This window comes from Sylvia atricapilla, chromosome 5 (genome assembly GCF_009819655.1).
Source record: "Sylvia atricapilla isolate bSylAtr1 chromosome 5, bSylAtr1.pri, whole genome shotgun sequence".
Lineage (NCBI taxonomy): Eukaryota > Metazoa > Chordata > Aves > Passeriformes > Sylviidae > Sylvia > Sylvia atricapilla.
This window is the reverse complement of record NC_089144.1, coordinates 43,711,640-43,736,226: the sequence shown is the minus strand read 5'-3', so window position 1 is coordinate 43,736,226 and position 24,587 is coordinate 43,711,640. Positions and strand designations below refer to the sequence as shown.

Genomic DNA, 24,587 nt, shown 5'->3' with positions numbered 1-24,587 from the left:
GCTGAAATACAACAGTAGCATTACTTTATCCCATTTGAGATTGTCATACTGGAACTAAATAATGAACTTCTCGTTCTTTGTTGAAACTAGGATTGCATATACATATTGAGATAATTTTTTCATGATGTTTGCATTGAGAATGTTTACTCTTCTGACATCAGTGACAGTGGCATTCTGGAGATGAGTAAAAAAAGTTAAATCAAAATAAAATCAAAGTTACAGTTAAATAAGGATTATAAGATAGAATCCACCTACCCAGATTTTGTGTCACTTAGTATTTAAAGTTTATTTGCTTATTTTATCTAAATCTGTAATTTCAAATCAATACTGTTGTTTTGATTTTCAGCATATTCATAGGAGTGTATCTGTATAGGTCTTACTGATTGGCATGTTTTAACTTTTCCACAGGCTTGATTATTGTTTTTATTTTTTTCCGAATCAAGGCAGTGTACCTGCTTATGTGCTTGTTCAATCAACAGGGATCTCAAACTTTAATTTTCTGTCTTTCGTATATTTAAGGGCTTGTCCAGAATGTAGACAAGTTATCAAGAAAGTAGGATGATACCAGTTGACTACTAATGAATCTTTTTAGATTGTAATTTCTACTGTTTCCCTGTAGGATATAGCTTCCTAATTTAAGGTCACTGACAGTGATACAAGGGCAGAGTTTAGCCAAAGTTTTTATTTTGTGGTTAGCATTCATGAGAGGAAGTGATTTAAAATCCTGGCCTTTGCTTCTGGTATCTGCTTGGTTTTTTTATGCGTGGAGAGTGTTGGATAGAAGCTTTTGTTGAAGTGTTGTGCTGAAAAATATGTAATTGCTTGTCAGCCTGTTCACTTCTTGTGGAGGAAAAATACTTCTGTATTCCCGCAAGTAGAAGAGAGGCCTCTGCATAAGATACATACTGTGCTTTATTAAATGTTTATTAGGTATTAAAATATAGACTCATTTTTGTCTTCCTCATCTGTTTCAGACTCCAGGTAGAGGTGGGTCTCAGAGCTCAGATTCAGATTCATCTGCCACACCTGGAAATGCCGTGGACGTGAACAACGAAGGCTCCTCAGAGGTACTGTGCACCATACACGGGACGGGTGTCTTAGATCTTGGATGCTGTTTCTCTGATCCATGGAGCTGTTGGAGTAACTTTTGATGCCCTTCCTAAATATCAGCTGTACTAAACAAATAGTTACAAATGGCATATTCTAAAAATTGTTATTTAAATAAAAAAAGGAAGTCTAGGCCATGTTTATATGTAACTATTAATTAGGCTTATCTATCCAAGTATTCACAAGCAATGCTTCCTGTAGTTCTAGAGATGATTTACTAAAATTAAAAGCAATGAGATGCAAGCTTACGACTACTTGTTAATAAATCTTTAATGAGAGCTGCAGAAAACAAGGATTGACATTTTATCATGCTTGTATTCCACTTTCACCTTGCTTCTGCTAAGCTGTAATGTATACTGGAAACCTCCTCCTTCTTGTGAAATATCAAATATATTGGATTTTATTTGGTGTTGGATTATAAATCCTGTCAGTGTTTCATGTACTGTTTGCCATACTTAATCAGCAGAATAAGTTGTTGTTTTTGCTGCAATCCCATATTGCAATGTCTTTGTATTTACAGTGTTGGCTGACATTAACTCTGAAAAATGCAAACTGACTTCACTGGCTTTTGAAGCTGGTTTGTGCTAATGTAGCCCAATTACCTATCCTGAAAGTGTTTTGAGCTTAGCATACAAATACAGTGCAAGGTTAATTACCCCTATTACAACATTAAAGGGAGCAAAATGTCCTTTCTTACGCTGAATAAAGTTGTGTGATGATTAAATACTCCTGTATGAGATATGATATGATATCATATTATCATATCTCATACTCCTGTATGAGATACGATAATAGATAAGAGAAACTTTCACTGTGCTGTTTAAAATCCTGTCTGTGCATCTGCTTATTTCTTCTTTCTTGAAGCCTTATTGCAGTCAATGTAATCAGGCATTCCTTAATGTTTTGCTGCATGTTCTACATGTTACACATTTTTAAGTCCAAACCTGTTTTGTGTGCATATTTAACAATCTCTGAAACAAATAAATACTCTTAAATTGCAGACTAAAGTCTTACTGCTTTTGTAGTTGATTAAGGCATAAAAACATGCAATGAGATGATTACTTCTTTCTAAACTTCGGCTGCAATACACAGTTCTGTTAACATGAGTGCAACACTGCTGACTGTGCAGCCTGTGGGTGCCATAAGGTACCTCAGTACTAATGGAGCAATATTTTCATAATGTGGGATGTGCTTTTAGTGTGGTGGTGTGCCTGCACTGTTGCCCCATTGGCTGTTCTTTCTACTGAGTCGAAACTGGGTCAGATTAAAGGCTGCCTTGTCACTCTTGGTATGCATGTGTTACATAAAAAAAGTATCTTTTATTTGTCCATAATGCCATCATTTCTTGCATTGGGAATTATCCTTAACGTAGAATTTTAATGTCTGTTTGAAACTGAGCTTTGAACCTGGTGATGGGTTTTTAGATTCACATGCAATGCTGCTCGAATCTCTTAGCCTTCCTTCTCCCTCGTAGCTTGCCTGAGGTCTTGTCTCTCCTGGAGCTTCTCTTCAGGAGCACTGTAGCTGGTCTCTGTAGAATGCTTGATGCTTGTTTTATCATGATATTCCCTGTTCTCCATTATTATGCAGTTAGAAGTACATGAATTTGTTTTCATTCCAGTTTCTTGGCTAGATTTTCTAATTTGTATTGTAGCAAGTTTTAAATGGAGAATAATTATTAATTCTGTGCAGATTTGTATGTTTCCTATTTCCTCAAGCCTGGTTGAAATAAATCTTGATTTTTGAGATTTGTGTGGAACAGAATGGGTGGCAAAGTCTGAATTCAGACTGCTCAGACTGCTCAAGAAGAGGTAAAAATTTGCTCATGTCCTGTCTGTGACCATGTCAGCACTTTAGGTCACAGGTAGACCTGTAATGAAATTTTTTGTTCACTGTGCAATCTGCCCAAGGAGGGAACATTTGAGTCTCTGTTACCTTTGCAACTTAGGTCCTTGTGCAACTCTGTCTGCGGTACAGGGATGGTAAATATTCCATGCTTGCAGTGAGTCTACCAGTGATGAGATGCTCTCCTCAGTGTAATGTAACTGTGTTAGCTAGACAGGTTTGCCTCAGCCTCTCCTGCTGCTGTTGCAAACTTGCTTATTAATTTATAGAGGCATTTCTGCAATCTCACTGCACCACTCCTCCCTCTTTCTCTGAAACATCTGAACACCTCTATGGGAAACTTTGCAATGGATGTGACATAATGCTTTGTTATGCTCCATTCACAATTTGTTATGCAGCTTGTTTCTCTGTCACATGAAGGGGGGCACCAAGAGTGTAAGGAAAACGTAGTATGGAGCATGGTCCTAGTTTTTAAGGCATGTTTTAGATTTATTTATTTTCATGTTCTTAATAACTATTCCTTCTTGCTTTCTCTGTGGTATTGGTATGGTTTGTAAAAGTTCTCTCTGCGAAAGGAAAACAGAGTTGTCTTTTGGTGATTGTAGAGAGCTTTCAGCATAAGATTTCAAACTTTCAATTCCAGATCTGCATTTTTTTGTCTTTATTTGTTTCTTAAAAGCAAATATACATTTCACAGGGCTTTATCTATCCGTTCTGTATGAAAGTGTGTGTAACTCCCACTGATTTGTGTGAACATTACCAGAGTGAGCACACTGGGACAGAAGGAAGACAAGAGCTTTGTGACCTCCCAGCTATTAGTGTGGTCTTGTTTAGTTTTTTAAAATAGCTTTGGTGACAGACCGCTTTAAATGAACTACATATTTTCCTGGTGTCAGCCTTTTAAATTGTTTCTTTTGATTCCTTGCATAAACACAATTTGATCTCATATGCATGATTCCAAAGTACATTCAGCAGAAGAATTAATCCATGTCTTTTTTTCTGGTTTGCAGTTGACTGTCACATGAGACATTTGCAGTATTGGAGGACTTGCAGTTACTGGTATATACAACTGGTATATACTTGCAGTCACTGATACATACTTTTTTTTTTTTTTAAACAGCTTTTGCTTGATTTTGTTGCAAATAAGGCTGTTGCCTTATTTGATTTTCTTCACATCAGACTCAGTGTCATGATAAACATGGTGTTGGATCAGGCACATCCTTTGTGAAAAGAAATGTTTTGAACTTTTATTAGCTAACTTTTTTAAAAAGTGGATTTGTAGTGCAAGATGGGTACATTGAGTAAAAGAGAACAGAGGGTGGTAATATAAAAAACTTAGAAACTTCTCTTTTTGAACGTGTTTAAGAGCTTACGTATTGCAGCAACATAAAAATAATTAGAAAAACAAATTTTAGTAGATAATCTTACCGGATTTTTTATGCCCCCAAGTAAATGCGAAGGCTGTTCCAGTTAATAGATGTAAATTATAGTGCATTTCTAAATTCCTCCAGTTATGCAGTGTAAAACTTCATACTTAAAAGGAAATGCATGGTTTTATGCTCCGGAACTAGAAGAACTTAGATTCTAGAAGTTAACAGCCTCCAGCTGTACAAGGCTATCTGATTCTTTTTGCTGCAAACCTTGAGAGAGTAGATTTGACTTCTGGGGGTAGGCAGCTTGCTGTGCATTAAATGGGTTTGTGTTGAGGTTGCATTGTTTCTGCCATTATTGCTTTTGTTGAATTTTGAAATCCAAGTGTTTATTCTAGGATGTGTGATGTGATTTTATTTGGTTTGTTGTTACATTTGCTATGTAGTGGTTTTTTTTCTTCCTTACACTTGATGTGTATTTGCATTGTATTTTTGAAGAGAAAACTTCAAATTGTTGGATGTTATTCTCAAAAATGATGGAAGGAATCAATACCTTGATTATTCTAGAGATAACTTGAGATGTCATTTTGAGTGTGAAGTGTCACCTGCTAAAGTGAGGAGGATCTGTGGTAAGACTGACCTGTGGTGCTCTCTTGGAGTGGTGTGGAGTCTTCTCAGAGCCAGGGCAACTTGAATATGACTTTTGATGGACTCCTTGTTGAAGCAGATGCTCTCAGTAGTGCTCTGTTGTGGTTAAGTTAACTTATCTTCTTTATTATCTGCTCACAATGCAAGTGCTGTACTTGAATAAGCCATGGCATTCCTGATGTGATGGTGTCAGTAGACTGTTGGATGTGAGCCATCAGAGGTGGTTTGACTACCTGAAGAAGTTACTGTCTTATTTAAGTTGGTTGTGCTTAGCATATTTTATGGAGTTGACTTCAGGGTTCTTACCCACTTTGGCTTTTTGTTTTTTTCCACTGATTTTTTTGTCAGTTCCTTGGTTGGTACTTTTCACTTGTCAAGAGCTGATTACACCTTTTAACTTGATAAACCTATGTATTGAGTGCACTTGAAATACAAATTCACTTGTTTCTAGCTGTTGCTGTTTCCTGTTGCTAAAGCCGTGCTTCTTTGTGCTGTGGTTCAGTAAATATCTGTGAGAGATGAGAAACAAAGCAAATATATGTGTGGGGTTTTTTCCAGTTTGATCTTTTATTGTATGAGAATGCCTAAAAGCATTGAAAAAGTGGGGAATTCTGTTAATAACTATAGTCAATACTAGTATGAAAAGTTTAAAATGTTTGACTACTGAGAAGTCAACAAGCAAGATGATTGCTGATGGAAAAGAATAATTTGCATTTGTAGCAAACACAATGGAATGGCAACACAGCCAGGCTGTCACACCTCATTCTCTGCCATATCTGGGACAGCATTATAACAATGATAAAGCGTCATCTTATGTAGCAGACATAGGAAACATTGCTCAGTTTGCCTTATTTGAACTGTTAATGTTTAGTGGTATTGCTTGTGGATGGTACTGTGGATAGTACATAGTACTGGGAAGAGTTCAAATACCTTTTGTTGGAAAAGTGCTGAAGAGGCTTGTGAGTTCAGGATTTTTGCTAGTGAATTCTCCTTAAACAAGGATAGGAGGTCTTCCAATGCCAGTGTTTGGTTACACTTTATGAGACCTAAAAAACTGTTACTTGCTTAACAAAAGCCTTAGCACCTTGCTTTAGATTTTACCTGTAGTTTCTTTGCTACCCCTTCTTCCACTGGTACACCTATCAGCTGATGAAAGTTTTATCAAGTGCCCCTCTGATCTCCTTGCTCTTCTTTCCTCTCTGTCTTCTGTGCAGAGCTGGTCTTCATTTTTCAGTCATGAACGTTCACACCTGTGGTGTCCTGTTGTGGGAAAGGTTTCTTGCCACTCGCCTACAGCCTGATTTATGGCCGTCTTCTTGAACAGCTCTCTGCAGCCCTCCTTTTCAAACTAGGGGTTGAAAAATATGGTAACTGGTGAAAATGTCAGTGTAATATTTACCCTGCCCCCCAAGCTGTGATGAAGCCTTGCTTTAAAATACAATGGCCTATTCAGCTGCAGGAATAACACCAAATATCTGTCCATGTTTAACCAACTTACCAAACAAATGCCATAGGAAAGTCACATGTATCGCCAAGTTCCCAGACATTGTTTCCCAACTTCCATGTATACAGTGATGTCACTAACAAAAGCTGTGTGGTGCTTCTGTTTTGTTTTCTTCTTTTTTTTTTTTGAAAGGAATGATACATTTCTAAGCTGCATTCTGCATTTCCTGACAGTCTCTGTTGGGCATTCAGAACATTTAAACAGTGAGTCAGTATAGAGGCATAGTTTGAGACTTCCTGTCCTGTTTTTATCTGAGGCATCCAAAACAATCACTGAATGGTACCCCTGCAGCATTTAGAATATAATGGCTGTTAATATCTGTTGTCTTATCTACCACTGGGCTAAATCTAATACAATTTTCAGACAGTTTTTTTGGGTTGTCTTCATAAATTTCCAGATATTTAGTGAAAATGTGTTTCTTGTCTAATACAAGCAAGATATGACCTTGATGTTTTCTGAATAGGCTTTTCATAGCAGAATTGCAGAGAATGTAAATTGGCATAGTAGTTGTGCAAAAATATGTGGGTTTTAAGTCAATCTTTAGAAGACCATATACTTGATTTTTTTCCTACTTGTCTCGTACTGTAGATGCAATTGGTTGAATCTTCTGTTTTTATGCATGCTCTTGAAATGTTGCAGACTATTGCACAGAACATCATGTCAGTGCTTTAAAGCTGATATTTTATTCTCTTTCAGTTTTTTCTTAAATTAGGTTGTTGTGCCTCTTTTCAGCTCAACCATACTTGCCTGCTTTGCACACGAACAAAAATTATTGATTGATTTACATTAGTGTATTAACTTCAACATCTGAACAGTATGAAGAGAATGAAGAATTAGAGATACTAATTTGATTTGACTTGGCCATGGAATATGACTTTTCTTTAAGAAATAGAGTTCCCGCTGGATTAGAATTTCTAATTCATGACAAAATTGTTGTCTTGTAGGTTGTGACACAATTTTAGTCTTACTTATCAATAGCGGTAAAAACATAAGAGAACTGAACTAGAAATTGTGTTGACTCTATTCTTCTCAGGAAGAATCTAGCTTCTTTTCTAATACGAAATCAATTCTGTATTCTTGAATAGCAATTCTGCAGCCCTCTTTTTCAAACTAGAGACTGGAAAATATCTATATTTTATATAGATATAAATATATTAAAAATACATATAAGATACTATATAAATATACCTTTGCTCTCTTTGTCCAGAAATTTAAATGCTTGTAAAATTGAAATGGACTGCAGGTCTTAATTATACTCAACATGACCTTTTTACCTACTTTTCTAATGATTAAATAGAGATGTTATCTGAGAAGGCTACTGTCATCTTACTGTTTGCATAAACACAGAGGAAAGGGCTTTATCTGGTGAAAGATATGAAAAATGTTAACTGTATGTTCTTTTCAGCAATATATAAAAGGAGTGACCTAATTTATTTATTCTTTAACTTAAAATGATTTTTTAAAATCAATATGTAAGCCTTCTTAAATAAATTATGAAGTGTAGTCTTGCCCTTGCTGTCTAGGCAGACTGTTTAATCTGCTTCTGAGAACTTCCTGAGGATTCAGTTAATTGCTTTGATACATATTTGGAAAATGCAATCTAGAAGCTACTTGATATATCTTTCAGCTCTGAAATATCACTTATATTTCTCTCCACTGGCCCTAAATATATAGTTTCTCATCTTCCACCATGTAAAATGTTTCATAGTTTAAATCACTGTATAACTGGAGAATATCTGGCTTTTAGCTTGGGCTTACTGTGTGAGTGCTGGTGAAGATGTGCATCTTGTGTTGAGGAAAATTGTGGAGGTTCACCTGCAGTGGCATAAACATGAATGGTGAGCTTACTTTCAGTTTTCTAAACATGCTGGACTTTATTCACAGCATACAGTTTATTGTACCAGTACAGCTGCGTAAAAGTTGCTAATGTAATCTGGATTCTGAGAGATGGGCAAACACAGGTCATGGCCAGAAGGTGTTACAGCCCTGGGCTTTAATCACTGCTATTGGCTTTTTATTAATGCAGCTCACTGGAAACAGGCTGTAGCTGGGGGTGCTGCCCTGGTATTTCTGGAAGGTCAATGGTGAAACTTAGATACTCAAATCTATTTAGACTTAAAGCCTAGTCATGTGAATGCCAAGCATGTTAAAGTGTATCCTGGTTTTTGGTTTGGGCTAAGCTGTCCTACAGCATGTATATATAGTAGAATAGTCATGAATGTTTTTGACATGGTAAAAGTGTCACTTACCCTGAAGTGATTCTTTGGGGTGTAGGTGTAGTATTTTTATATTTTTCTTTAATTTCTTTCGTTTTGTGGTTTTGTTGTGTTTACCGCAGTTCCTAACTATTTTCTAAGAACAGAAAACAGTGAAGCAGTGAAGTTCCATGGTTCTCTAAGCTTGATTTGCGATGTAAGTGCTGTAATAAAATAAAGATGTTGCAGAAACTTTATTTATATTAGTAAATGAAGCTCTGTGCTATATGAAGCTATTTATGCTATATGGCCATATGCTGTACCACACACAGCTGTAGATCAGCAGCACTCACAGCATCCTAAATGGGAACACTTATTCAATTCTAAGCAATATTAAAATGGGATTGACTACACTATCATCAGATATTGCTAGAAGGTGCTAAGGAAGCTGAGTTGCTGTAGCTGTGACTTTAAAGCATAAATAAAGTGCCTTATCTCTTGGATTTCAAGGACCTGAGCACATCTGAATTCCATCCTTTAAAAACTGTTTTGCCCATGGGACTGTCTTTCAAGAGGTGTCATTTGTCTGCCAGATAACTCCAGTTATAGTTTGTAAAAAAGCAACTTTGAATGAAGCAAGCTGTACTCTCACTCATTAGCTAATTAAGGCAAGATTTCATATTAGCTCTAAAAGACCATTTCATTAAAGCTCCAGGCAAAAGGAGAGCAGTTGGCAGAATAGACATTGAATGCATCTATGTGTAGGTGTCTCAGGCACCAGTTGATGATGGAGCCCTGAGAGGTGTTAGCCCTGACCCTAACTAAGGTATACACATTTGTTCAGTCATATGACTAGTTTCTTGCTCCATTAACCGTGTTGAATAGCTCTGCATTGGTAGTGACTAGGGAGTAAACATCTACATGTAAATGTTGGGGTTTTTTAAAAACTCAGTTGGGAGCTTTCAGCTGATGAAAATAAATCACTGAAAGTCAGACAATATTCTGAAAAGGCTGAAATTTTCAAAATACTTCTTTACACAGCCAACCCCATCACCCCTAGTCTTACAGAGTAAAATAAGGAGAAGACAGAAACCCAGAAACCATTTAGTCCTAAATATACATTTTCCTATTATGTAAACCATTTCTCCATCCAGTTTAAAATCGTATGAGGATTAGGAGGACTCTATGGTAGCCTGCAGTTGGTCTTGTTGTGCACTTGTCTACCTGTGGGTCTGTGCCCTGCTTTTGCTGGACACTGTGTTTCAATGTTGTAGGTCAAAGTTCTTCCAACAGTTAATAGCTCTGCAAATTATTTTAGCACATAACCCACAAACCCCATGCTAGTTTTTGTAGTGAGAATTTCCTTCTAATGTTGCTTTCAGTACCCTGGCATACTTCCCAAAGAATGCTGTCTTAATGATTCATACAAATATTAATGTTACCAGAAAGAAATAATATACCTTGAATAGCTTTCAGGAGATAGAGCACTGAGCTTAACTTTATCAAGCCTGAAAGTAAATGTCAACTGTTAGAGGGGAAAAGTAGTTTTTTGTTCTTTGGGCTTATTTGTAAGTCTGTCTTGAGAAGGGTGAATAAAAAAGCTTCTGGTTCTAAAAAAAGCTTTCATGGAGTCTGAGATCTTTGATGAAATTTGGCATTATAACTCAAGCTGAGTCAAGGTGCTTTCCTACAAAACTTCTGTGTAGCAGTTTCTGTTCTGCTGTGAGTGAAACCGATGTGTTTTGCAGTCTTTACACTGAGTAAGGCCTGTCCCACACAAGCGGCATGGTACTCTGGTGGTGCTTGCTGCTTGGCATGGCTCATGAGCCTCCTGAAAAAGGAACGTTTCCCTTGGGATCAGAAAATGGGGGATGGTTGGTTGTGCATGTATATTGGGGTTTGGTTTGAATGCTTTGTGGGGTGGTTTTTTTTATTTTTTTTTTTTTTTTTTTTTTTTTTTTTTTTTTTTTTTTTTTTTTTTATTGTTCCTTCTGTGTATTGCTTCAGGAATTCTGTGGTGATCTCAAGAACTCTTTCCTGGTAAAAACTAGTGCATTTATTTGTGGTTTGTTTTTTTATTTTCTGTAAAACTGACAGGCATCTGCAGAAATCTTTGAATTCAATAAATTGTCATTTCTTGGTGAGAAGATATAAGACCCAAGTAATCATCATTTAACTTCTATTAGGCTCTTTTCTTCCTGTGTAAAGTGAAAGATAAAACCCAGTTAGAAACATCAGTTAGGGAGTCATGAGTTGTGGTGCAGCACTGAGGGACTGAAGGGGCTGTAAGTGATGTCTTTGCTTTAATAAATGAAGAATGTAAAATACCTTTCACTTCTCTGTGGCTGTGCTTTTGCAAAGTAATTTCTAAATACATGTTAAAGGGAAACCGACCAAAATTCGAGGTACTCTCATACTTGCTTCTTCTGTAAAGGAATGTGTTTCTTAAGGTATCCAGGTGCAGGCTTACCGGGAAGGATGCCTCAGCTCCTCCCCCAGGCTGTGATGGCCAGTATTACATCTCTTGGTTGTAGCTATGCGATCTCCTCTTTATTCAAGACAGGCGTGATCCTGATGCAGGAATATGTTGGACCTGATAGAACTTACCGCAAACTGACAGAAATGGTCACTAAATTTAAGGATCTCAGACCATCAGGTTTCTTCCTGTCTTCTTATGTGTTTGTCTTTAGAATAGTAAAATACACTTTTGAACATGTTTACAAAGTTCATCTCAAGATGATACTTGTTATTTGTCTGTATTTAATTTATTTTTTTTAAGAGATAAAATTAGTGATCAAACAACCCAGTTTCCCAAACAAGATTGTCACGGGGGCTGATAGTCACAGATGCAGGAAACTTACACACTTCTCTCTGTTAGTGATTGCTGCCAGGAAGATCCTGATGATTCTGATTTTCCTGCTCTAAAGAGAACTGAATTAGTGCTGCTGACATCAGGGTCGACATTGGCTATTAATCAGTCTGTGAGGTGCAGCTGGTTCCTGGGTTTGTGCAGGTTGAGGCTCCGATGTATGAGTGGTAGTTGCCTGCATCTGTAGGAGCTGGTGTTCCTGCCCACCTCTGTACAGGAAAGATGACATTTCCCATGGCAAGGGCACCTTGTTGCCGAAGGGTGACAGCTCACTCTGTTACAGCCCCTATGTCAGACCTCTAGCAAAAGCAGCATTATATTAAGGGTGTGTGTGAGAGCTGGCTCCCTCAGTGCCAGGTTCCCCAAAACTGAGGCCAGCCATGACAGTGCTGATGCAGAGCCTGGGACTGGTGAGTGATGCACTCTTTATCCCTGCTTGTGCGAGAGGAAGGCAGTTCTTCCTCAAGAAGAGGAGGAGGTTTTGTCCGTGTTTTCCCCCTCTGTCAGTGACAGTATGCCTGCCTCCCCAGGGCTCCCATCCACCCTGCAGGCTCACAGCTGCAGCACACTCCCTCTGCTCCGCTCTGCCTCTGGCTCCTTGTCCTTGTGGACATTGCCTTCAAATCTGTCTGCCTGGGAAATCTTGGCTGGCTTTGCCCAATAATTGAGATGAATGATTGCTGTCCCTCTGGGCTAATTGCAGATGTAATCTATTCTTTCCTCTTCTCTAGGGCTCTTATATGCACAGAATAAACCCCAAGCACAACAAAACCACAAAAAAAACCCCAAAAAACCCAACCAAGCAAAGAAACAGACTTTGCTGTTTAAATGAAAAGCGATAAAGGGTGAAAGGAAGAGAGGCCAGAGCAATTTTCTACACTCATTCTTTCTAGATGTGCTTACTGGAACTATGAGGAACATATGCTTTTCTCTGTGAACAGCAGACCTTCCCATCACTGGGAAAGTAAACACAACATTGAGGACTGCTTAGTAGAGTTTCATCCCAAAAGGATCCTGTTGCAGTGTCATTGTATGAAACTAACTGCTTTCTGTATAAAGCTTACCAGGAAAAAAACCCAATCCTTTATTTTGTGACCTCCTGGTATGTATGGTATGTAACCATACCATTGCCAATCCCATTGCCATTTGCTGTGTGCCAGGAAACTGCCTCTGGTTCTTGCACTCAGAGTCACTGTCACTGACATCCTATGCTAATTGTATCAGATAAACATTACTGGGAACCTAATAGCTGAACAAATTTTCTGTATGTGTACTTATTAATTAGTTAGCTTGGTTTAATCTGGAGTGAAACGATGCTGATCAACTCTGCAATAAGTAAATGGTTGTTAAGGTTAAATGCCTGTTTCCTGCTTTGGAAAGAGTACACTGTTTTGTTTGAACTAGTTGTGACAAAACTAGTTTTCCATATGATATGTGGTGGACTTGACAAGTGACTGTATTTAGTAATTAATTTAACACTAAATAAATAATAGAAGTTATGAAGGCTCTGTTTAGAGCTTTGGCTACATTTGAGTAGCTGTACATGGTAGTTTTCCTGGGTTAAAACCAAGTAAATGTCGTCGAATTCTTAGTGAGTCATGAAACAAAATACTGTGAACGCCAAGTAAATAAATGAGTGCTATTTGTGGTTATCAACATACACATTCAATATGTTCACTTTGTGCTAATATTTAACATGTTGTGGCTTGTCTGTTAGCATCCAAATGCAAAGTTAAGAGCTGAAAAGTGTCCAAACTCTTCATGTGTCCTTCATAAACCATTTGTGAGCCTGTGCTAGGTAAAGTGTGATAATCACATTTAAAGGAGTGCTCTCATCTTGCATACTGGGGAGCCTTGGTTTAATGTTCGAGTACACTACAGTTAGTAGAGGCATGAGAAACTTAAGGATAACATATAAATGTAAAAATACCGATTTGAAATTAATCAAAGGAACAAGGGGCCTTAAAAAAGTTAAGGACAGACGCCCCACTTACATGAGGTCCCTTTGCACGGCTTGGAATTACAGGGAGTCTTTTAATGTAAGACCAGGTTTTTAGCTCTTACTCTGTAATGTCTCAGTGTTGCTGCTGTGTTGCATTATGGGCTGAAGTGTAATGGGAATTTGGCTCAGAGTTGGCATGATAACTACATGAGTGAGGAGCCAGTGTGAAGTCCAGCAGTCAACATAAGATGTAATAGTCTGTGAAAAATTAGGTGGGTGGTACCTCTGATAAGTGGCAACTTGGACATTTCACAAATGGTTAGAGATCCATAAAGAGGAAAATAACACAAACTGTTTTCATTTTTGGGCTAATGGGTAGAACAAGGGCATTGATCTGCTAAATTTCCACTCTGGTAAGCTTGTAGCATGCATGCTGGATAGAAAATGGATTATTTCTGAATCTTAAGGCTGTAGAAATCTGATTTTCTTGATGTGGTATTTATCTGCATGGCATTTACCAATTAATTATATGAAAGATAAAAAGTGATTCTTTCTTGTCTAGCCCATATTAAAATCAGTAGTTTGAATATGGAGGTAATTGGTTTAGGAATGACTGTGCTTTAGAGTGAGTCTTTGTATCCCCTTTTTAAAGATCAAAATCCAGATGCTACCTTCTATTTGGAATAATAATGTGATTTTATGAAAAGTTTTGTGGAAAATTGTTCTGTTGGGGGGAGGTGGGAATTGCAGAACAGTCCTTTTTATTTTGCTAAATAAAATTTTGTTGCTACTATGTAATGGTGTTGGGGGAAAAAACCTCACTGAATAATGGAATATGCCTTTTGCAGGCATTTTCTAATTTTCTAATTGGAAAATTAGAGCATGAAAGAATTAGTGTGAATCTTCAAAATTGCATTTACTACTTCCTAAATGTACAAACAAAATTTACAGTTCTGTATAAAGATAAGATGGAAAAGAAATGTGGCTCATATTTTTTTGTTCATTTGTTTTTCCTTTTTGTAATAGGGCTTTATTTGTCCTCTCTGTATGAAGTCTCATGGATCAGCAGAGGAGCTGTTCAAGCACTACGAAGCAGTTCACAATTCTGGCATTGATTCAACTCACGGAGGGGAAGGTCATCTGTCACCAGAAAGGTGAAACAGTACTCATTTGTGCATGTACTTTTGTGCCAGTGTTGATCTGCTTTTAGTTACACTGAGGTTTTATTAATTCGAACTTATGCACTCAAGTATTTAAATGTTCATGTCCCATTTCCAACTAGAATTAAAAGGCAGCTTGTAGCTTAAGTTGCCTGATACTGATCTGACAGTAAGTGAAAATCAGATACATGTGTTTATGATATTAAGCCATATCTGTTTCTGATTCAGCAGACAATGCAACATTACAGACCAGAACGATTTTTTTTACAAGTGTGGCAGAAAAAATACAGGTTTCTCCTAATTTCTGACATAGAGCTGAAATATCCTCATCTGAGAGTAGAGAGGACAGTCCTAAAGATAGAGAAGAAACCCGGTTTTGTTCTTAGTTAATTAGGGTTTTTACTGGGTAATTACGATATCAGTATTTGCCTAAATAACTTTCCTTATTACCCAGTTATTTGAAAATCTGAGAAATTTTTTGTGAGCCAGTAATTCTCCTGTGTTTCAGAAACTCCATGCTGATCTTCAGAAATCTTAACTAGTTTATTTTATTTTTTTTGGTCAAAACTGTATTGTTAAATACATCCCTAGGAAGAATATCGGGTAGTTTTATTTTTGAGAGCAGTGGTATGTAGCAGGAAGTGATAATGTGAAATTTTCTGTAGAAATGTTTAGCTGAGTAGTCTGAATTGCTTTGGGAAGGTTTTTCTTGGGGGTAAAATTTTGATAGGTTTCCTCTTGCTTCCTGCTAATTCTTTTTCTGTTCAGTGCTTATTTTGTGCTGTTGTAAATAGCAGTCCTTGGTGCTGTTTTATCACACTCCCCCAGACTCCCCTGGTTTGTACACAGGAGAGTCAGAATGAGCAGCACAGGGGTACACAGCACATGACCCTGTGGCTTCTGCTGATCTTGGGAAGTAAACAGTTCAAACGTTTTGTCCCAAGCAGAAATGCAACCCAAAATGACAAATAATTACACTGAAAGAAATACATATACTTATGTAACTAACCCAGGAGAGGGTGGCTCATAGGTGAGAAAAGAGTGTGAAGATAACATGTTTCAGTTGTTACCCAAATGCTGATCTTTATCTCCCCAGTACTGAGGAAAGCGGGCAAGCCAGCAAGAGTCAGCATTAGTAGAGGTCTTGGATGACTCCTTCCTTGTGGATAGCTGTCTCATCTCTCAGCTGCTGCCTCAAAAGAAATAAAAATGGGGGCTTTATACAGGATAAAGTGATAGAGTACTAGTGAAGTCATATTGGGCTTCTGATGTGCACATTTATTCAAGAATGTATGGTTCTTCCTTTTATGCCTGATGTAAATCTTTTTGGAGTAATTTAGTTTAGACCTGAAGTGATAGTTTTAAAGGATAATAGCATTCACATGGGGGAATTATTGGTCTTAACTATATTGTTTATATAATTAAGTTTATGAAGTACTTACTTGTATGCCTGCAAATTTCCAAAGTCAGCCAGATGTTGACTGGTGAAATTTAGTTATTTTTTTCCCTGGCTCTTGACAGTTTAAGGACAAGTAGTTTTGTTTTCTCTCAAATAATTGAAAAAGTGGACAAGGCAGGGATGGTACAAAGGGCATCTGATGAGAGCCATTGTGTAAAACATGACCTATATTTTCCTATTAGTATGGCATTCTTTAATGCTACTCATTTCTGTGCTTGCTTGAGAAAACCCTCATTCAACTTAAATATATTTTTCCATGCCTTGGAATTTCATATTAAAGAAATATTGCAGCCTGCAACAGGGAGCCGCTCCACTTGCTCTCCATGTATGAAGCTTATGTATAATTCTTAGGACCAAGACTGGGAGGTGAAATTCCATATGTAGTCTATAGGAAAAGTTACGTACTGGGAATTACACAGTTTCCTCTTCCTCCCACTCCCCAGTAAACTGTGATGAATAAGTTCCAAGAGTAAATCATGTAACTCCCCCCAGGGTGATTCAGCAATTAGTACTCAGTACTTGGGTGGAGGCACTGGCATTACGAGTGGGAAACCAAGTGGACCATAATGAGAAGGCACTAAGGATTTTCCAGATGGTAGGCTCAGGTGTGCTGAGAGGAGGAAGAGATTGTCCCAGCACTAGCAGAAAAGGAGATTGTTTGAGGATTAGGATGATGGGAAGAAAAAGAAAAGTTACAGTGCCTGTTGTCATCCCTTACGCTAATTCCTTGCCTGTGCATTTTCCTCTGGTTAAACTAAATTTAGGTTTCATTTTAAAATGGTCAAGCAAAATTTTGTTGCTGATATCAAGGCAACTACTGTGGAAGGCTCCTTACATTACAAACTCATTCCTTTGTCCTCCCCTCCACCTTCCCTTCTACTACAAAATAGCTTTATACAACTCAAACCCTTTAATCTATTGTGGAGACCAGAGCATCATAAATGCTTTGGTATTGCAGGTGTGTTATGTGTTCAGCCCAACTTTAATACAGTTAACTGTTCCACCTGCTTTTTTATTTATAATCTTAAATCTGAGTTTTAGCTCATTTACTTGTACTGATGAGAAAGTGGCTCCCTCTTCTCCAGTCACAACCGTTGTACAGGTTTTGGAATGCAGCTACACCTGCCTCAGTAGAGTTGTATTTGCAAACCTCCAGTAAATGTATCACACAGGCAGAATAATGTGTACATAACAAAAATTTCCTCTGAAAAAAGTAAATCTCCCAATATCCCATGTTTGTTTTGTCATTAAAATTGGTCCACCTTGGAGTTCTTGCTCCACTGGTTCAAATGCATGTTTTACTTGCTATTTGATGACCCTGACCTGATGTTAATACCCTAATGTGGATTGAATCTATTACTCACCAATTTAGCTAAGGAATAACTTGCTTTGGTGATTTCTTTGTTCCTAAGTGTGAGATAATTTGAAAGAACATCTGTGGAGGAGGGGATAATGCATATCAGCAGCAATAAAACTGTATGGTATAAAACTGAGAGGATTTGTTAGCACTGGTATCCTCACATATATAATCAGTGTAACCCTTAGTGTTGCCACTGTACAAACAATAAAAAAGAGTATTTTTGTATTATTTTAATGACCCTTGTATTCTTGATTTGGGGTGGCTGTATCTCAATACTACAACATTATCTTTGTGTGTATAGCTGTGCAACTCTGTAAGGAGACCTGAAGGGTGCTGTGTGAATTGATTACTAACAGTTACAGCCTTGGATCTTGTATTCTTCTGCGGCTAGAGGCTTGAACATGAAATTTGAGAATTTAAAATTCTAAGGCTTTAAATATTCAGACCATTGAGTGAATATGTCTGTGGAGCATACCAAATTGCTGTGTGAATGAAAAATTATGTAACTGTATATTTCAGGAGTAAGATACCATGCTGTTGTTTAGCAGTGTTCATTTACATGATATGGGAAGTGAAGGAGATGAAATCTGTCCTTTTTGTCCAAAGACATGCAAACCAGTTAAATGTTCCAATGCATAGCTTTGTCATTCTGAACTCACGTGGTTGAGCTGATGCCCTGATTTTAATTTGTATTCTGTTTTCATGAGACTTTTTTTCCTATCTGTTTTTTTACTTATCCATTTAATATGTTTAGCATTTTTCAAGTGATGTGCAAAGTGATATTAATCTGGTTTGTTTCAAGTTTAAAAAAATCTAGAAATGTTGTACATGACTATCAGTCCAGTTACTTAACACAACTGTATGTAACAACTTGTATGTAATATTGACAAAACATAACCACTGTGTATTCATTTTCTCCACTCTGTGGATATATTTATTCAGAGATGAAGTATCACTGCTCCGACAAGAAGTTCAAGACTTGCAAGCTTCACTGAAGGTTGGAAAGTATTTTACTTGCACTTGGTTCTTTGTTTCAAATTGAAGTGTTCCACTGTCTTGAGCAACGAAATTTATAGTCTCTCTTCCCATCTCCTTTTTTTTTTATCATTTTCCCCCTCAGGAGGAGAGATGGTATTCAGAAGAGCTGAAGAAAGAACTAGAGAAATTGCAGGGGCAGCAGCAGCAAGTAATTGCTTTAAAATACTTGAAGCAGGTTTATCGTCAGCATTGACATTGAAGATTAAAACCTTTTTTGTAAGGCACGTGGCCTGATTTAGTTAGTTCTGTAATTTAAATATTGACATGTTCTTGAAAACAAAGCTAGTTATCTCTCCACAATGTTACTGCATATATAAATGTAAAGGACAAAGTCACAATAGATAACAATTCTTCCATACTACTCACTAGAGGTTCAGTTCAGACTTTTCCTTCTGTTGAGTTCATTCAGAACTCAGTTTATTAAAGAAAGCAAATTGAATGTAGTATTTCATGTTTTATGAGAAAAAGCTATGGAGTCTTTCTGTAAGAACTTTTGGAAAACAGCAGTGATATTTCATAGGTATCTAGCTGAGCTCGAAAAATAATGCAAGGCAAACTGTGGTGAGTTGTGCCCTAAAGGAAGCTCTTTCTTTTTTTATTACTATGATCTGCTTAGATGCGGGATGGTTACAAACCTCAGAAATTGCTTTCTGACAAAAATCCCTCTCATGATGTACTTCTTGATGTCTGTAACCTCTGTTTCTAGGACAGATTTCTGTATTGAGGAAGGGGAGGGGGAGAGGATTCTTACTGGAGCCTTTCAAGTGGAAACCTTGATAGTGTAGTGATACATGAAATGAAAAGTCATCTTGGCCTTTTCCAGTTTTCCAAATATAACTGTTTGAATTCAGGTATTTTTATACTGCTGTGCAGTATTTGAGCACAGAAGTCTTTATTTCCATGTCTTTTCCAAAAAATGGATGAACTTTGGAAGTAGTAGTTTTTATTCCTACTGTCTAATGGTGCATTTATTCTGTTTTCTTAAGGAGTCTAAATCTGATGGATTGACAACAGCTACGTCTACAGGTGGCTAACATTTTATTATATTAATTTCTTCATTGCTTTGGAATTTTTTTTGGTTTAGCTTTTAGGTAAATTAACACTTTTGGTAAATTAAAGAGCTAGAAAGCTGGAAAATTACAATTACTGCAAAAAAATTTCATTGTAAGATCTGTTAAGAACTATTTATGTTAAGCAATAGTCTGGGGAAATGTTCCAGGGGCTTAGGGTTTGAGATTTTTAGAAGCAAAACAGGAGTTCTTCTGAATCTGAAAGCAGTTCTTATGAGATCTTTTGAACACTTTTTTTATCATTTAATATATTCAAGCAGTCAGCTACGTACTGTAGCACTGTACTATATAAACTATAGCATTTTTCAGTGATGGTTTTGTGTAATGTTTTTCTGTGCTCCTTGCTAGAAAGAAAACAGTGAACTATTTCTTTGTTTTGAAGACTCATAATGTTTGCTCTGTTTTTCTCCATGAGGCACTCAGAATAAAAATTTCTCTATTTGTACATAAAGTATCTGACTGGTATTGATTAAAGCTTTTAATTACAGTTCAGGGCTTGCAATTCAACATCATGTTGCAGTGATCTGAAGGGCTATTTGTGACCAATGAAAACCAATATGTACTTAATCCTACAGAGTACTCAGCTAGTGACAGTGATATCAAGCTTGCAGATATTTAACTTCAGTAAAGTTGTTCCTTTTGCTACGATGGTTGCATGTTAAGGGATTTTGGATTACATATTCACCTCTTGTGGTTAGTTATGGGCATGAGGAACTGTATTGTCCTAATTCTTCTAGAAAATAATACTGTTCTTTTTATGGAAATAGAATCATTAGAACGGCAACTAGAAGAGATCCAAGTAGAAAATTTTAACATTAAGCAAATGAAAGACTTATTTGAGCAAAAAGCAGCACAACTGGCCACTGAAATTGTGGGTAAGTGTACTAGTATGAGATCTGATTATCTTCTTTACTTGTGCAATTTGTGAAAGGGATCATTTATTCAACTTCTTTCTTATTAGATCTTAAATCAAAGTATGATGAGGAACTCAGCCTTCGGGAAGGTGCAGAACAGAAAGTGGTGAACCTAAGACAAGAACTGCAGAAAGAGAGAAGTACAGTAGAAGACTTAAAGACAGAGCTGGTATTCACATCACATTAATGTTTTTGTTGTTTTCGAGTCAAGGGAGGGGTTTATTTAAATGCTTGCAAACACGATTTTAAACCAGTCAAACTCTGTTGAGCTTGAAGATGTTTGCTTGTGGGCTGAAAAAATTCAGAGTACCATTGTTTTTGATCTGCATTTTCAGTGTTTTTCCAGTGAGAAATTATATGTTGTTTCTGACATACATTAAAATTCACCCTGCATTATATTGTAGTCTTCTTGTTTCATGCTTTACCCTTAAGCATTTCTGCAGTGCATTACGCATATAGATGTGCTGCACAGACCTGAACTTGGAGCATGCCTTTGCTGACGTCCACGGCTATCTTTAGGTCACTCTTTTTCCATGAGGTGTTATGCTCTGGCTGCCCTTGGGCAGCTGGATTTTTAAGAAGTGCTCAGAGAGGTATTTTGTGATATGGTGGCTGAAAAACTGGCAGCTGTCATCGTGTCTATGTTAATCTTGTCCCTCTTGCATTTGGCTGATGATAGCAATGTGTGTGTATTCCAGGATTTTGGCTCCTGATATCCTGACTTTTATATTCAGCCAGGGCTCCAGGGAGCAATCCCAATGACTCCGCAAGCTGGGTCACTTCTAAAGCAGTAGTGAAAGGAATTTACTAGTTTCTTCCACTCAGCTACTGCTTAGACTCTGAAGGAAAGCAGGACTTGTTTATCCCCCTTCTTCCCTGTAGCTGACTGCCCTCAAGGGCCTATAGACCTTGCCCAGATGCTAGACCCTGTTCAGTTGTTTCTTGTCTTCCCTTTCCCTTATCTTTTTTTCTGTTCCTTTTCTCTTCTAAAGATGTCAGCACTCCTTTTCACTACTTTCTTTACTGCTCCTGGTTGCCGTTCCTCTCCTTTCCCTCCATACTGTTTCATGCTGCGGGATACTGTTTCATGTTAAGGTGCTTGAGATGCCATTACCAACAGATTTTACCTGTGGGTTTGGTATGGGCTCTATCTGATAGTATCTTCAAGACATAGCCTTCAGCTGCCCTTTTGTTTTGTCTGTGGTGATTTTCTGAAATAATTCGTGAAGACAGGGGCAGTATCCTGTATCTAGCCATCTACCTACATAAAAGTTACAAAAATTAAATCTTTGAGACAATTTTCCATTTGTTAGATTTGGTTGAAATCAATCAGCAAGTTGAAAATTTAGCAGATAAAAACTAAAACCTAGCCCTTAAATCCTGTTTTCTTTGTTTTCTTTGGGAATTGTAAGCACTTCTCTGGTTTTGGGAGTTTTTGGGGGAGTTTTTTTATCTCTCTCTATTTTTTTTTCTTTTTATTTTTTTTTAAGCCTAGCTGTATTACTGAATATGTCACCTTTCTATAAATTGATGATTTGATAGATTTTTGGAAATGACATTGACACTGGAAGCATGTCTGCCAATGTGATGTTGCTCACTGCTCCCAACTTTTTAGCTACAAAGGCCTGGAGTGGAAGATGTGGCTGTCCTGAAAAAAGAACTGGTCCAAGTTCAAACACTGATGGATAAAATGACCCTGGAACGTGAAAGAGAATCTGAAAAGCTGAAAGATGAGTGCAAGCATTTGCAGGCAGAGCAGGCTAACTCTGAGGTAATAATCAAACATAAAGATGTGTGCTCTAGCTTTGCCATGATTATCATATGAAAATGTAAAATAAAATTAATCATAATGAAAAAGCATGTTTCTTAGTTGAATCTTCTCACTTCTCCAAGAATTTTGGTTATTTTGCTCTTCTGTCAGTTATGACTTCCATACAAGCAGAGGAAAAGGGATGCAGCATCTCAGATTTGGATCTTTAAGAAGAACTTTACTCCTCAAACTATCTCAAAAAGCTCGTGGCTAAAACACAGTTTTGCTAAGTGTTACTCATAAGAAAATAAGAACTGGAAGTCCTTCACTGACACATTGGCTGCAGTGCTTGACATAAATGTTTGGCCATGTTTCATCTCAGCTTTGCTATTCAAGACCACATCACAGACTGAAAGTTTAAAGTGATTTTTACACCATCCTTGGCTGTTTTTACAGGCTGGCTGAGGATACATGTATTAATTTTGATTTTCAAAGTGAATGTCTTTAAAATAAGGTAAATGTTCAGTATGGGTGAAAATAACAACAATCATATTAACCCTATATGAACATCTTCAAGTACTGTAGGAGAGGGATGTGAAGGATAGTATAGTCTACAGTTGTCACCTAAGTCTGTTGGGTGTTTACACCTTTTTTCAGAGCTGTACCTGGAACAGGCATCTACATCTTTCAGATGAATATTCATAGTCAGTGGCTCCTTTCATCTTCAGTTTTTAACTAGAGTGGCTCCTGCATAGTAAACATGTTACGGAACAGCCACACTGCTTTGGAGCTGAGCATTGCTATGAATCTCTGTTTGTTGGTATTTATTTCAGTATCTTATAAATCTTCATTAAATGTAGCACCTAGGCTTGATTGCTAATTTGAGTGCCCAAAGAAATAAACAAAATGAGTACCCTAAATTAAGGGTAAATTTAATAAACTTAGGACTAGTGTTTTTTTGTTTGGGGTTTTTTTTTTTTCCCTCCCAGTAAGCAAAGGCATTAGAAACACTGGAATATTTACAAAACAAATTTGAGGAAATGTGTCTACTACAGCTTTTGCAACTGCTTCTTTCCATCTTTCATCCATCCATTTTATTTCTCTGCTTTCTAATAGGCTTAAATTTGAAGTAAAGTTTTTGGAAAGCATGTAGTTTTTATAGCAAATTTCTGTCACATCAAGACAATTTCAAGATGATGTTAAACAAAAGCATTTCTGTTTTTTAAAAAGTCATAAAAAGTCATGTAGACACATCAGCAAGAAAATAGTAGGACTAAATATTTACCCAATATGTATTTCCCTTTTAAGAAAGAAATGCAGGCTTACTGAATTGTAAATAAGTGATCGACCTTTAGGGATTTAAATTATGATTCTAGTTGAAAATGGCTGCAGTAGTATCCTTTGTAAGCTTCTGCACATTTTCTGCATTATGTTCTCTCAGTATGAAATATCCATACTGTTTTCTGATAATATCCTGGAATATTTGGCCAAAAAAGACCAACCCTAGGATGTGTTTTAACTAACAGCTCTGTTACGAAGCAGCATTGTAAAGCACAGTGTTACAGAAAGTCAGTTAACTATATGCAGTCATATACTTTGTTTTTATATTCTCTTTGGTGTTCCTTTTTCTGTAGGAAGGTTGTAAATTGGATGGTGATTGTCTGTTCTGTTCTGCTTTAGTTCACTTTTGAATTCAATATTTATGCATTTGTGCTGAAATCTCTGCTTATGAGAACAATAGGAAAGAAAACTTCTTTATAAAGGTCACTACTATATAGTGTATTTGAAATGAGTACATTAATACACAGCATGTTTTAGGGCAGCAATGCCCTAAAGTGTTTTTCTTGTTTTCTTCCATTACTGTGTTCAAATACTGTGCAGTCATTGATATATTCTGTTCTGTACTGCCCCTATTTAATGGGATAGTATTGTTCCCCTGATTATGCTGACCTGCAGGGTTGATATGTCCACAAGTCACACACCACGGTTGCATCAAATGCCAGACTTGCTTCTAGAGCCTTTTCCAGCACATTCCTTTCCTAGAGTGGCCAAGATTTTGGCCATGTAACTGCAATGACTTGGAAAGGTTTCACCTTTGGCTAGAACCATGATAATTATCAATGGATAATCTGTTATGATTTTCATCAGTTTTGGGTTCAACCTGGCATTTGCTATTGCACTGGGTCAGATTCTCATCTTCCAAAATAGGACATAAAATAATCTCAGCTGGGAAATGATGCTCAGTGGTACTTTGGATGGTGCTGTAAGCTTAGTTTAGATTTTTTTTCCTTAGGCTTGTTATTTGTATAGAAAAAATATTTTTATTTTATTACCAGACATCTTTCTTCTGTTAGAG

The 24,587-nt window shown here is 37.1% G+C and overlaps 1 protein-coding gene across 3 annotated transcripts in view; it reads left to right on the top strand.

The window, feature by feature from the left end:
- The window catches only part of EEA1 (early endosome antigen 1), a 232,134-nt gene that overhangs the window by 6,808 nt on the left and 200,739 nt on the right, over nucleotides 1-24,587 (top strand). For all 3 annotated transcript variants that reach the window (XR_010743630.1, XM_066319268.1, XM_066319269.1), the window contains exons 2-9: nucleotides 975-1,067; nucleotides 14,507-14,634; nucleotides 18,402-18,456; nucleotides 18,580-18,645; nucleotides 19,484-19,523; nucleotides 20,335-20,442; nucleotides 20,529-20,650; nucleotides 22,097-22,252. Coding sequence is in view for 2 of the 3 variants with exons in the window: in XM_066319268.1 (XP_066175365.1) it covers nucleotides 975-1,067; nucleotides 14,507-14,634; nucleotides 18,402-18,456; nucleotides 18,580-18,645; nucleotides 19,484-19,523; nucleotides 20,335-20,442; nucleotides 20,529-20,650; nucleotides 22,097-22,252 (768 nt within the window). In the remaining variant the exon portion in view is untranslated. The remainder of the gene's footprint in view (nucleotides 1-974; nucleotides 1,068-14,506; nucleotides 14,635-18,401; nucleotides 18,457-18,579; nucleotides 18,646-19,483; nucleotides 19,524-20,334; nucleotides 20,443-20,528; nucleotides 20,651-22,096; nucleotides 22,253-24,587) is intronic.